Source organism: Rhinolophus ferrumequinum, chromosome 17 (genome assembly GCF_004115265.2).
Source record: "Rhinolophus ferrumequinum isolate MPI-CBG mRhiFer1 chromosome 17, mRhiFer1_v1.p, whole genome shotgun sequence".
NCBI classification, from domain to species: domain Eukaryota; kingdom Metazoa; phylum Chordata; class Mammalia; order Chiroptera; family Rhinolophidae; genus Rhinolophus; species Rhinolophus ferrumequinum.
The window spans coordinates 5166689-5181356 of record NC_046300.1 but is presented as its reverse complement, the minus strand read 5'-3'; the positions used below and the strand labels follow the sequence as shown (position 1 = coordinate 5181356).

Genomic DNA, 14668 nt, shown 5'->3' with positions numbered 1-14668 from the left:
ATGAAGGGAGCTGTGAACAAGGCTGGCTTTTCAGCCAATGTGAACAGAGCCAGCACTCCAGCATGTCTTGATCCCACAGATGCCCTGAGCCCAGGGGCACGGGCAAGGGCAGCCCATGTGCTGGGCCCCATGAAAACGACACCTCCAAGATGCCCAAACGCTTGGGCATCCGCGACTCACGTGCTGCCAAGAGCCCCTTGAATAGCCTTGGAAAATTTGGAGCCAGAACTGGGGTCAAGGGGAGAAGGGAGAGACTGCCTCCTCTCTAAGACATGTCAATCTGGGGTTCACGCCTGCTCTAAACACCCACAATGCCCATCTGCCAAGTGTCCCCTCAAATCCACACTTCTCCTCACCATGGAAGGCCATGCCAGCCAGAAATCTGTGTTGTTAGTAAGAGACCCAAGTCCTCCATGTTCCCAGGTGATTCCGAGGCAGGTGGACACGGGCCCTGTCCCTCACCTTGACCTGGACTCCTCAGCTCTGGTGAGAACCCAGACCTTCAGCAACCACCACCCAGGACGCCCAGAACCTCAGCATGGGGCAAGATCCAGTGCCAAGACTCTATGGGCCAGTAATCGGGCCCAAGGACCCCTAAGTCAAGCCCACCCTTGTGCAGCACCCCAAAATAGAAATGTGAAGTAAGGGTGCAGGAGGTGGCTGGCCTCCACCCTCAGAACCAGAGGAAGTAGGAAGAACAAACGGGCCATCCTCAGGGCAGGCTGACGTGTCAGGTCAGATGTCCTCGGCTAACCCGGCCTCCTCCTCCAGGGGACAGTTCCAGCACTGGGGCTCTGCGGGGCCCAGCCACCTTGCCCAGAGGAGTCATAGGGACGGGGCAGGAGAAGAGCCTGTTTGCACCCCTCCTGCCCGCCGGCCCTCACCCTGCAGGTTTTGAACACACAGCCTCCTGACTGGGTGGGGGACTCAGCTAGCTCTCGGTCGAACAGAGGAAGGAAAAGGAAAATTTTATAAATAGCTAAGGTTTGCTGAGTACCCGCCATGTGCCAGGCACGGTTCCAAGTGCCTGCTGGCATGTTCCAAGTGCCACCTCATGAGATCTCACCAAGGAGGACCTGGCATCTCCCATGTGAGTGGAGAAAGGCCCTGGGCCCTAGAAGTCACGGTGATTGTCTGCACTGGAGGGTGGCTGACCCTGAGAACTCAGGAAGTGGTTTTTCGGTTTTACTGAATTACCTAGCATTCTGCATTCTCCTCCGCGCCCAGCACAACCTTCCGTCCCAACTGCATAATGGGCTCAGAGATTGTGGAGGGAGGGCAAGAGTAAATCAGAATAAATGCATCTTTGCTATTCAAAGTCATTTTCAAATGTTTCTGTGGTTGAGACAGAAGTCAGTCCTGTGGCAGCTGGCACTTGAGGGCCAAGTGCCAAATCCAAGGTCAGGCAAGACACAGTGGTCCTCACACCTCAGGGACAGGCCCTAAAGCACAGCCAGCAGGACGGAGTGAGAGCTGTGAGGGTGAGTGAGGAGGGCGACATGAACAGGGCAGCAGCAGGGAACAGGGCTAAGCACTAGGCCCCTGAAAACTCCAGCACGAGATGCTGCGGACAGCTCGAGGGGCCCTACATAAGCCCCCCTGGGAAATGCTCATCTGCTCGAAACCTTCCAACCTGCCTCCAGCCATGTAGCGTACTGCACCCCCCTTGGCCCAGCACTGGAGTCCTACCCGAGCCCTCCAAGCAGAGACAGCTCCCCAGCCACAGCCCGAAAATCCCACATCACAACTCGGCCAAGAATAGAGAGAAAAATGGAACCCATTATTCTCATTCTGAAGGGCTGGGAAATGGCTTTTGCTTTTCAACATGAAATGTGCCTAAAAATAAGCTGTGAATTTCAAGCAGAGGCTGAAAATAGCTGCGGCAGTGAACAGAGCTCTGTTCAGAGCGGGCTTGAGGACAGCCTTTTTCCTGAGAGTTGAATGCCACAGTCAGAGCCGGGGTCCTGGGTGGAGGTTTCCAGGGCAGAGGGGCTGTCACAGGCTCACAGGGCAGCCTTGCCCTGCTCTGGCCCTCTGGCTTTAACTGTCACACTCTAAAAAGCACATGATCAGGAATTCAAGACCAAGCACCTGGCCCGCCGGGCTTCCTGCAATCCCCAGATGCCCAGGCGTGCCTCAAGGGGCCGAGGCCCAGTGTGTGTGCAGAGCTGGGGGGCGGGGCCTCAGGTCCGAGAGCTCGTGGGCTGCCTGAAAGGCCAAGGGCCCTGGCCAACCACCAAGCCACTCACTGGTCATAGGCCAGCACCAGGGCAGGGCCTACGGGAAGGGCAAGGACTCTCCAACTGTAAGTGAAGAAAACCTACTAGCTGAAGGTCTTCATGGACATCACCTCTGGAAGATTCCGAAGTGTGACAAGCCGAACATTTCTACCAAATGGGCTTGTGGGAGAAATCCAGGCTGAGAGGTCTGGCCCCACTGAGCAGGAGCAGGAGCTCCAGAGTGTGCACAGGCCCGGGCGGCTGGAACCGCTGGCTGGCCCCAGCACCGTCCCCAGGCTCCTTCCTCCCGTATGACAGCCCTGCCCTCAGTGCCATATCCTCCCGCTGCTCCATCAGCTTCCTTTCTGGGCTCACTCCCCAGGGAGCTAATGCAGTGATTTTCACCTGGGGGCAGTTCTGCCCCTCGGGACATTCGGCAACACCTGAAGACAGTTTGGGTTGTCACAACTAGGGGTCAGGAGACACTACTGGCAGCTAGTGGACAGAGGCCAGGGACGCTCCTAAGCATCACAATGCCCAGGACAGCCCCCCAACAATGATTTATGTGGCCCAAAGGACGAGAGTGCGGGGGCCAAGAACCCGAGCTGCAGAAGGGCCATACGCAGATGGAGCTGGGGCGAGCTCAGTGGATTCCGCCGCTCCTGGGCTCCCTGGGGAGGGCACAGCCCAGCCAGCCCCAAAACCAGTCACTGGGCACCATCCCAGCGCCAGGAAGCCCTGGGGCAGGACGGGCCAGACCACACTCATCAGCTTCCCTCCCCACCGCAGGGGAGACCTGACCACTGAGCGGTGCTACACCCATTGGCCTGCCCAAGTCTGGGGACACGGAAACACTTCTGTGTATGACAGCGGTGGCGGTGGCACAGTGTGAATGTACCTAATGCCACTCAACTGCACGCTGAAAAATGGGCAAAATGGTAAATGTTATGTCATGTATATAAAATAAAACAAACAATTCCTCGTGGCCTGGGAGCCCTGATCAAAGGCTACAGAAGGACACCACGTGGTGTGCATGGGCCAGCGTGGGGACACATGACAAGTCAGAGCTCACCAACACCACACACAGGGTGCTCAGGCCTGCCTCAGGGGATTCAGGTCCCACCATGGAGATGGAGGCTTAGGAAGAGGGGTGCTTTGCTTGGGACCATACAGCCAGGGTTCAGACCCCAGCGCCCATACCCTTCCCCCTATTTGAGTCCCACGTGGGGACGTGCACTGGGCAGAGCTGTGGCCTGAAGGCAGTACAGGAACAATCGGTTTTCCCACCCCGCCAAGCATCCACCCACCCTGCTCTGTCCCCCACCCCACAGGCCTGTGTCCTAGATTATCAGACTGAAAAGCAAAGGTGCCCCACACCCCTGAGCCAGGACTGAAGAGAGAAGAGGCAGCTTGTTCAAGTAACTTTCCTGGTAACTCCAAGGAAAGGAACGTGCGGGTCTCCCCTTGCTGGTGATTACCAACCATTTCCGAGAGATGGTGGTGGCGCCTTCTCCTGGGATGGGGAAGGACAGGAGTGTGGGGACGGGGGTGTGAGAAGGGGTCCCTCTGACAGAGTCAAAGGCTGGATGGACTCAGAGGTTTCCTGGTTCTATTCTGGGCCAGCCTTGACTCACGGGGGGGGGGGGGGCAAGCGCTTCCTGTTGTTCAGGCCAGTTTCCGCGCGTGGGAGAGGCCTTGCTGCCCCTCAGGGCCAAGAGGGAGAGACTTAAACAGCCTGTGGCCACCGGGAATTAAAACCCTCGAGCCCCTCAGGGCTCCACATCCATGCCTGTCCTGTTTATTTCAGCCAAAGCTGAATGCGACCTTATTCAATAAGACTTTATCAGTTATCAATTTTTTCCTCCAAATATTTGTCCAAAGAAATATCGTTAACTATTTTAATTCAGGAACAGTGACTGCCCTTTTACCAACAAAGGTACTAAAAATGGTTTGTGGCTGAGGAACTTCCTTTCCATGGTTTTTTTTTTTTAAAAAAAAGGAAGTGAGAGCAACAAGGCCAGGCTTTGCTACCCATCCCAGCTACGGCTCCAGGCCCCGCACCCTCTAGAACACAGAGCCTGGCCCGCAACAGGGCCTCCCTTTCCCCAGGCCTCAGCCAAGCAGATATGTGCCCTGGGCAACACTCTCACAAATGGCAGGCACGGGCGCAGGCACCCAGCAAGTCTGCGTGTTCACTCTCAATTCGAAACAAAGCACCACAAGGCCAAAAGTACTATTTGGTAAATGACAAGCTCTTACCAGGCCCCTTCCCGTGACCAGCCTAAGCCTCCAGCCCCGGCCCCCTGTCTCTGGGCCCAGTGCTGTTCGCCATGACCCAGGACACCAGTCACAGGGCTCAGACATAGCTGCCGGCCACCTACCTCATTCCCCGAGGAGCTGGCCAGCGTGGCTGGGGGCCTCTGCACTTTCGTGACTTCTCCATAATCCACAACATCAAAGTTACTCCTCCAAACCATCACCTGCCGAGACCAACAAGCATACAGATTCAGAGGAGAAAACTCCTTGCCAGTCCTTCATAGAGAACATGGGCCCAAAGTTCTGGGCCAATGGCAGGACACCCCAACTCAACTCTGGGACCTGCCCCCCCTCTCCAGAGAGCAGGCCTTCTGGGCAGGCATCCAGAGGACCTGGATGGGCCACCAGAATGGATTCACTGCCTGCCACCACCAGGCCTGTGCACTTGCTGGTCGCTCTGCCAGGCTGTCCCAGGCCCGAGACCCATGCAGCTGGCTCCTCAGGCTGCAGTGTCCACTCCAACGCCACCTTCTCAGACATGCAGTCCCTAAGCTCCTGCTGATTCTTACCACAGCCCTCTATTTCTTTCTTTCATGGCATCAGAGTCGCTAATTACTGAAGCCTTTTGTTGCTTGTCTAGCTTATCATCTGTCCCCCAGCTAACATAGACACTTCTGAGGGTGGCGACCTGGCCTGTTCCACTGTGAGAAGTGGTCAACATACGGATGTCAGCCCAGACCACTGGACTTAAGATGGAGGCTCCACCCTTTACTGTGTAGCTGCAGGCAGGGCATTCAACCTCTCTGTGCCTCAGTTTCCTCATCTGTGAAAAGGGAATGATCCTAGTTCCCGCCTCACAGGACTGCAGTAAGGCTCACAGGGTACAGCTCCACAGACTGGCACACAGGGAGCCGTCGGTAACATGCCCTTCATCCCGGTCCTGCTCAGGATCTTCACTTCCTGAGGCTGCTCCAACTAAAGCTGAGAGGCCCTGCTGGGCAGCGAGAGCGTCCCTGCTGGCGGGTGTCAGCCACGTGTGGCTGCACTCATCTCGGGCCACTGCCCGGATGGCAGGAATTGTGGAGCGTGGCCAGCGGTCAACTGAAAAACCACAGTATCCACGTAAGATAGAAACTCAGCACGCCCTGGGCGCTTTCCCAGCCAGGACACAGCCACAGGCCTGGTTTTCTGGAAGGCTCCTGGCCACCCCACAGCAGCACCGCTGTTCACTGCTCCCCGACACATGGACACATAGGGGATCCCATTTGTCCCCGTTCCACACAGAATGTCAGCACACAAGCCATTTGGAGGTTCCTTGTGCAACTGGGCAAGTGTAACTGTGGAATAAATGCCCAGCAGTGGAAGGGCTGCCTAGGACGTGAAGAGATGCTGTCAGATGCCACTCCAGCGGGCTCTCAGAGCTGACGGCAGTGGCTGCCTAGGACTGGCCAGAGTAGGTGGAAGCCCTCCTTTCCACCCGTATGCCTCCCGGACCATGTGACTTTCCTTATGATGTGAATTTACTCTTCTAGACCCCTTGTCTTCTAAGCAGTAAGCCAGGCCTCTACGCCCAGGGAAGGCTCAGGGGTCCCCTTTGTCCTCCTCCTCCCCCGTCTGGTTAGCGCAGGAGTTGGGACTGGTGTGGGAAGACGCCTGCCATCTCTCATCCAGGCTGTGCTCACAGGGCTCCCACCCTCTGCTTTCCTGGCAGAGACTCAACTAAAACCAGTCCTTTGGGCTGGGGCTGGGCTCCCTGGCAGGCCAGTGGGATTTTCCTGGGCTGAGCAGTGACAGCTGTGAAGCCAGGCATCAAGGGGAAGGACATTCTGGACGACCAGCAGGTCAAGAGTGGCTCAGAACAGCCACCTTTCGTTCCTGGACAAAGTGCTGCACGGGAACCTGGAGGGACATTTCCAACAGGTGGATTCTTCAGTGGCCCCTAGGCCTCCCAACGCCAGGCTTCGGGCCAGACCCCAAGGTCAGAGTGCCCTCCAGGAGACCGGTCGTTGGTGCTTAGCAGTCCAGGCAGGAGGCACCAGGGTCGAGAAACAGAAAGCCTCAGCAGACGGGTGACAGAGTGGGACGGGACCTCCTCACACATGCCTCTCTGCAGCCCTGGAGTTTGAAAACGCTGATGCTTCAGACTGCACACAAGCAGGCCAGAGCAGAGGGTGCCAGACAGGGCAGCTGGTGAGACTCAGTTTCCCTGCCCACAGAATGGGTGAAAAGAGGGCTTGCCCCACAGGACTGCTGTGAGGACTAAATGAGGTGTGAAGCTCTTGCCAGTTTGCCCACTCGACCAGGCCCGCATAATTGTCTACCGTATTTTGCTGTGTATAATGCACACTTTTTTGCCCAAATTCGTGAGGGAAAAATAGGATGTGCCTTATACACGGGCAGTACCAACTCCGTATCTATATAAATGTTTTCAATTCTTTTATTTATGCTTATGAATTAAAAGTGTAACTCTAGAAGTCAATAACGATATCTGTATGCAAAATAATACCCTGGAATACGATCAGTGGTTTTATTGAACCTATGATGACCTTGCAAATACGAAGAGTTCTTGGCCTTCTATGATGTGTAAATATCATAAATTTGTTACCAGTACATCAAATTTCTTGTACCTTGTATCTGTCCTTATGTTTTGTAATTATTTGTTACATACAATTTCTTGTACTGTAAGTTAAAAAATAAATGCTAAAATTCCTTTCATAAGACAAAAACCATGTACCTAAATATAAACAAATAAAAATTTGAATTGAAAAGATTTTTTCCCTGGAAGTTTGGGCCAAAAACATGGGTGCACATTATACACGGGAGCACATTATACACGGCAAAATACGGTAATTATTCATTTATAATCAGGAGAAAGAAGTTGCTAAAAAACTTTGCTTTCAAAACTCTTTCATGGTAACAATGGCCCAGACACCTTGCAACCCACGCTGATTTGAGCAGTGAGGGCTGTGATCTGCGGTCCCAGGGTCAGCACCTGCAGACCTGCTCTGGGGAGGCCAGGGCCCTGGGGCTGAGCAACCCCACCCCAAGCTCCAGCCTTCGAGGTCCCTGAACGCCACCAAGGACGCTGGGCAGACCCGCCCACTCCCATGACGCCTTGGCCTCCTGTTCTGTTCTGATCAGTAGGAGCTGAGATCCCTCAGGTCATTCTTTACTTACCTGTTCATCAGAACCTCCAGAAGCAAAATACTCCCCCGTTCTTGAAAAGGCAACAGTGGTGGCTGCACCCTATCAGAACAAACGAGAAAGAACAAACACCAAAGGTGACTTTAGATTCTAATGCACAGGAAGAAACCAGAAGCTCCCAAGTGAGAGCAGCCGCAGAACAAAGGACCGAATCCTCCCCGCCTTTGGCAGAGGAGACCGCGGGTGCCCAGGCATGAGCGCCACCACTGCGACCTCCGGTCCTGAGCACCACTGACAGGACAAAGGCCAGGCCATAGGGTCGTGGGGGGCAGACAAGAACGAGGCCTGGCATCACTACCCACACTTCCCCAGGAGAAGCCGGTGGTCAGAGGCACACTGATCTCTCCGAGGCCCAGCGTCAGGACGAGCCAGGCCACGCTTCTCCCCACAGCACCCAGAGCTGACTGGAGCCCCAAGGAGGGGCAGGGTGCAGTCAGGAGGCTGGGGAGGGGGTTCCTGAAGGTCCCTGGGCACAGGAGCAATGGGATGTGTCCTCAAACGTGCATGTCACTGTCCTTACGGTCAGGCCCTGGGAGGAGATGGGCCGTTCTGGCTTCCCAGGTGCTGAAGGTCCCACAACCATTGGAAGAGGGATGCCAGGCCTGTGCCAGGCAGTGCTGAGGGCCAGGGGGCATGTCCAGGCATGGGCGGGGACATGATCTCCTGGCAAGGGAGGGCAGCAAGAGCCCCAGTGCCCACACGAGACGTCTCCAGCAGTGGGGCTGACAGAGGGCTGGAAGCGCGGACAAGAGAACATGGGGAGCACCGTCCACTCAGTGCCAGGAAACACCAGACAAGTTGTGGGCTGGAAAAGGGACCCGAGGTCACAGAGCGCGGAAGGCAGGCTGAGAGCTGCACCCCGGGCCCAAGTGCACTGGGTAGGAGGGAAGGAGTCTGCCCACGCTTCCGGAACCCACCCTCGGCTCCTCCTCTCCAAGGCGCCTGTAACGGGGTGCTGAAGAGCAGGTAAGTGCAGGCCAGTGAGCGCTGAGCACGTGGGCTGGCCAAGGGCACTTCCCCTGCGCTGGCCCATGTAGGCCTCAGAGATGGTGGTGCCTTTGTTTACCCTTCCTAAGGGTGACTCCTCAGAGGGCAGAGAAGCCTCCAGCCTGTGCCCCTCCCTGCCTTCTCTCGTGGGGGGGGGACAGGAACAGGAGTCCTGTGCGGCCATCAATAGGACAAAGGAAATCCATTCTTACCTGACGAAGGGGACCATGTTGTTACACCAGTGAGTGTGACGCCAGACGCAAAGCCGCCCACATGGGGCCCGTGTGTGGGAGGGGGCAGGTCGTGCGCCACTCAGATACCCTTCCAAGTGACAGTCACCGAGGGCTAACAAGGCTCAGAGGACCTATAGGGGGTGTGTGTGTGTGTGTGTGTGTGTGTGTGTGTAACAATTTCAGTGGCTTTTACATGATTCTTGGAAATCTTTGTAATTTCACATATTTTGAATTTTTAACAAGTGTGTGGCATTACCGCATCAATAAAAAAAAAAAAAACTGTTTTCATTTTGAGGAAAAACAGAGGGAAGAGGGAAAAGGGAGGGAAACCAGTATAAGGAGAGTCCAAGAAACTGGGCTCCTATCCTGGCCAGAGCTGGCTGAGAAATGGCACGTTTCCAAGAAGTCACAGCAACTAAGGAACCGAACAAATATTCATGGGTCAGTCACTTTTCCTGCCATCCCTCAACCACCAGATGGCAAGCTGGGGACGAGGTGCTGGAGACCAAGCAGCGGCAGCAGCAGCAAAGAAATGTGGCTGGCAGTGATTCAGGACCAGAAAGCAGGTGCTGGGAGCCCTCTAGGCAGGAAGTGCTGGAACGTTCCCTAGGGCCCAAGTACCAGGAGACTCCAGGAATGGCACGAGTGACAGTGAGCTATGAGGGGACTCTCGAGGGGTGAGGCCTGCAGTCCTTCCCAACGGTGTCCATTTCAAGAGGCCTGCTTGGCTCCCATACCAGGTTTGTCGGTGTTCCTGGAAAGACGCCTTCCACAAGGGGTCCCGCCCGTCCGTCTGTCCGTCTGTTAGGGGCTCAGGCAAGCAGCCCAGGGCACTCAGAGCACAGCCCAGAGAGGCTGGCTGGGGCTCTGCTGTGGGCCCAACTGGAATGCAGACAGGCCCCCCCCCCGATGACAGTCTTCTTGCCAACCCCTCAGTCGGCCTCCAATGGCCTCGGCCTCCGACCCTCATCTCGCCCTCCCCGACAGCTGACCAAAGCTGACCACTCACTGTCCAGCAGACACGGTCAGCTCGAAGCCTTCTTTTGCATTGCATTTTTTCTGCTCTTTCTGCATTCAGATCTTAACTCAGTTATTTTTCCATCTTTCTTGGTTTTAAATAAATTCACTTAAGGCTACAAATTTACCTCTGATCACCACCACCTTAGATCCCAAACATTTCCAATATGCTACGTTCTCACGATCGTTCACCTTCAAGTGTTCCGTTCCCACTAGGATTTTCTCTTCAGCACAGCAGTAATTCCAGAGTACGTTCCAGTTTCCAAACCATGGGGCTCGGGGCGTCTCTTTCATCATGGACAGTGGTCAGACAGGATGCATGTTCTTTAAGATCGTTTTGCCTTTGTAGTGGCTTACTTCTCTCTGTTAATTACTCGGGGCTGGGGTGTTGCCAAGCTGTTTCCTCCCCTAGGCAAAATCCAGGGACCTCTGCAGTGACCCAAGTGTGACTGAGCAGTAGCACTTGGCTGGGCCCTTAGCAGCGTGAAGTCCAACCTTCCCCGGACGGTTGGAGGTGCCCATCTGCTTGGGGTCCTGTTCCCAGGCAGCTCCTAGGCCCCACCAGTTCCTTCCCCCCACCTTCCCTCTCCGGACCTGGACAGCCAGAGTCTTTCGTGACACGAACCTGCCTGATCATCCTGAGTACGGAACACAGCCTGGCCTCCACCCCCTCTGCCTCCTATCCCAGCCACCCGGCCCTCAAGCTTAGCTGGACCCACACTCAGCCATTTCACCACACGCCGCCTCTGCCTTGCCAACCTCCAGACCCAAGAGAACCAACTGTCTGGCTGTTCCACTTTTAAACGGCAGAGTTCTCCTCGCCGCCCCGCCTGACCCTGTGCCCACACCGGCTATGCTGGCAAAGGCCCAGCCAGGTACCCCCACCCACCACCACCTCTCAAGGGTTTTGAAGTTTTTCGGTGGCTACCAGGGAACAAATAGGAATGTCACACCACATGTCCCAAGTCAGAGGTGAAAGGAGTGTTTATCTCATGGAGGCCCGAGAGGCCGCTGGCGGGGGGTGTCCTGGTCTGACCTGCATGCTCAGGCTCCGTCCTCCACAAACCCGGGCCAGGGAGGCTCCTACACTCGCTTACCAGCGTCTGCTGTGGACTGGCTCTCGTGTTGCAGCAGGGGCCCCATGGACCAGAGCAGCCTCTGGGAGGAGCTGCTGCCCAGGAATGCCCACGCTCTCTCCCGACCTTGGCTGGGGACCCCGCTCCCAGCCACCAACCCCGGGCTGCTGCCGGGGGACAGGGGGCCCGGCTGACCTCTTGGTTCCTTATGTTGGAGCTAATGAGCTGTTCTCCCTCTCGATGTCCCCTCACCTCTCCTAGGAGGTGCTCAACTACCCAGGCCAGGAGGTATGAGCTTCCTTTCCCCTGGAGCAGCCCGAGGGGCAGCCCACGTGCCCCAGCCCACTCCGTCACGCAGCTGCCTTTCCTCCTGCTGGGTGAGCCCCCCGCGGCTACTGCCCCAGCCCCAGCGAGGCCCCAGCATGGCATAAGCTCCCGTCACATCAGTGGGCCCGCTCTGAGCCTGTGGTTTCATGACAACGTAGCCTCCGCGCAGACAGCAGCCCTGGGTTGGGCCTCAGCAACAGCTGCTTGCCCGTGGGCCAGCCGGGCGCATGGAACCAACCATGTGTCCACTGGTCTCTGCAGCTCAGTCCCTCCACAGCCACACGAACACCAGATCTAACTCCCCACCCACGTCCCGCCCACCCTCCTCTCCCAAATAGATCTGGGGACTTAAACTAAATGAGCATGCTTTGAGACTATGTTTCGGAAAATACAGAAAAATAAATCTCTATTTCTAGCACACTACCCCCACGCTTGCCACACAGAGCTATGGGGGCCTTGCTCGGGGTACAAGGCTTCAAACGACAGCTGTGGTCGGCAGGAAAGCCCTTCCCTCTCCTGGTTTTGCTACATGTGGGGTGAGATGGGGTGAGGAGGCCTATCTCACCCCACATGTAGCTGGGAGACCCAGCAAGCAGCAGGGACTCCCTTTCCTCCTGCTTCACTGGCATGACCATGCAGATTCCACAGCAAGACTCCGCAGAGCCTCAGAGAGGATACTGGCACCCCCAGCCAGCCCAGTGCCCTCAGATACCCTGCCTGTCCTCCAGGACTTGGGCCCTGGACCTGATGGGTGGGACTAAGAAGGACACTGCAAACAGACCAAGGGACCTGCAGGCCAAATCCACTCAGGGCGCTGGGGTAGGGGGTGTGTCTGAGTCAGGGGAATCACCACAGTCCACCCACCAGGGGACGGATTTCAGGAATTATGTGACAAAAGAGAAGTCAAAGGAATAGGACGTTCTGGGGGAGATGAGAACAACCTTAAACAAAACAAAAAGCCAGATAAACCCTTGAGATTCAGTGGGTGGGTAGGAGGAGAGGAAACAGGCGATCCCCTCGGGGTGGGGGCCTGACGGCTATGGCCCCATGCCCACCACCAGGGACTAGGTCATCAGAAACTCCTACCAGGGACTCATTTTCCTAACAATAATGCCTGCCCGCCCATGTGCCAGGACCGCGGCCATAAGTTTAAACGGCCTTGTAAAGAGCTCTCACCTAGAGCAGCTGGGGTTGTAGCCCAAGAACTGAAGTGGACAGGGGCTGACATCTGTGAGGACCGACAGTCCGGTGCAGGCAATGCAGACACGTCCTTCCCAGAATGAGGCAGATCCAGGAGTCCTTTACAGATCAGGAGACTCAACAAAGTTAAGGTCTTGCCCAATGTCACAGGACACAGGCAAAGCTGCAATGGTCTGACCCCGATGCCCAAGCCCTCTCCTGCCGTCCACAGCCCCCAAGGCTCAGGCTTTTACAGCTAAACAAGATAGGAGAGCCTCTGGTCTTTCCAATCCAGAAACGGGGATTACAAGCTATTGGTTCCTGGAAATACCAGGGTGTTTCCTCAGAAAGCTGGGTATCGTCACCCACCAGACAAGGCTGTGTGACCCCTCCCCAACCCAAAGCATCCCGGCAGTTGGCCTCAGTCAAAGCTGCCAAGGGTGACTGTGTAGGCTCTTTACCAGCCCAAGCCACCGAGCGAGAAATCACCCGGTAATCCCAGGGTGAAGGCAGAGGAAGGAAGACCGTGTGCTATACCCAGGCTGGCAGCGCCTGCCTGCCCTGTCCACTGTCCACCTGGAGGGCACGTGGAGCTGGAGATACAGGGGTAGGTAGAGAGGTGCCCTACCCCTCAGCCCCAACAGGCTCCTCAGCCTGGCCCACACCCCTGCCTGGCAAAGGCGTCGTGTCCGCTTGGTACCCGCTGCCTCGTCATCGCCGAGCCCCTCACAGCTGGAGCAGCAGGGCTGTCGAGGACCCAGTGTCCACGCAGGTTGCAGCCAGCTCTCTGGCTCGCCACCCAAATCACTCGATGACACTCTTAAGAGCCACATGGGCCCAAGCGCAGCCCCAGGTATAGCTGTCCCCAGGTATAGTGTGCATGCGTCAAGCTCCTGTGGGCAGGACCTCTCACTCCTCCAACATGCTTCCTGGAGGCCCTTTGCAGCTCAGAGTCCCAGAGCCAGGACTGCAGGAGAAGCACCAGAATCCCTCAGGCTCGCTGTAACTTGTAACTGATGTCCAGGCCGCACCCACGAAGTGAGCCAGCCTCACATGGGCCAGTGGGGAGCGTGGCCAATCGTGGGCCAGAGAACCACCAAACTGCCGGCCTGGTGGGACTCTTGGGCTGATGCGCTGCCCTTGGGCCCAACCCAGGAGACACCGACTACATTGGGTGATCGTGATCATAACCTGGCACTTGGCACGTGTCTGTCCTGGTGCCCTTGTGCCTTAAGGGGCAACTGAATGGCACTTCCAGCCTCAACCCAAACAAGGGAACGCCAGCCCAGCAGCAGCACTGCCTCCCCTGACCCTTCTTTCTCCATCCTGACCCTCCCTCACTGTGTGTCTTCACACAGGCAGCTTCCCGGGCACACACAGAGCGCCCTCTCTAGGCCAACATCTTTGACCGCGTCCCTTCTCACAGGTGTGGCACTGGAAGCCAGAGGGGGCTGCAGCTCCATCTGACAGAAAAATACAACAGTCCTTTCTCTGGGCTATGCCTGGGGACAGTCATAAGCAGGTCCTCTAAGTCCAAACCAAAGTGTCATGGGGTTTCCTCTTGCTGGACCAGAACGGGGTCATGTAGCAGCAAGGCTGGGACACCGGCAACCACAGGCCTGCGGGCCTCCCACAGACCAGTAACCTACAAACCAGAGTGAATGACAACTTCTAAAAGCTGTACATGCGAGGCAAGTGAGAGTGGTGGGAACGGTGGACTCAGGTCCTTGTCCCAACTCTGCCACCCTAAGCTGCACGAGGCCCCTACGTGTCCAGCCCACTCTCCAGGTCTCAGTTTCTCCGTCTAGACTTAAAAGTGCCTTCAGATCTGCGATTCTCATCTGTGGGAAAGAATCCTGGGGCACCTGGGACCCATTGGGACTCCCCCACCCCAGAGCTGCTCAGCCACACGCTTCAGGAAGTAGCTGGTGGCAGCTGTGCTTGAGGAGGCACTAGCCACTTCCGGAACAGAATGTGAAAGCCCAAGTCACAGAGCCCAGGTGCACGTCTTCCTAGAAGGACGGAGGGCCTCTGACGACACACCGAGCGCCAGGCGGAGCTCCAGCCCACCCCTCAGCAACCCCGTGACATGGCCCTGCTGTCTCTGGGGCTCAGCGGAGGCCATACATGCCCCAGAGGGGTCAACACAGGTGTCACAGAACGTCCCCCA

At 56.4% G+C, this 14668-nt stretch overlaps 1 protein-coding gene across 2 annotated transcripts in view; it reads right to left on the bottom strand.

Annotated features, from left to right (window-relative positions):
* Window positions 1-14668, bottom strand: part of POC1A (POC1 centriolar protein A) — a 66458-nt gene that overhangs the window by 34948 nt on the left and 16842 nt on the right. For both annotated transcript variants that reach the window (XM_033131465.1, XM_033131464.1), the window contains 2 exons: window positions 7653-7721; window positions 4601-4699 (listed from right to left, as the gene is read on the bottom strand). In XM_033131465.1, the coding sequence (XP_032987356.1) occupies window positions 4601-4699; window positions 7653-7721 (168 nt within the window). The remainder of the gene's footprint in view (window positions 1-4600; window positions 4700-7652; window positions 7722-14668) is intronic.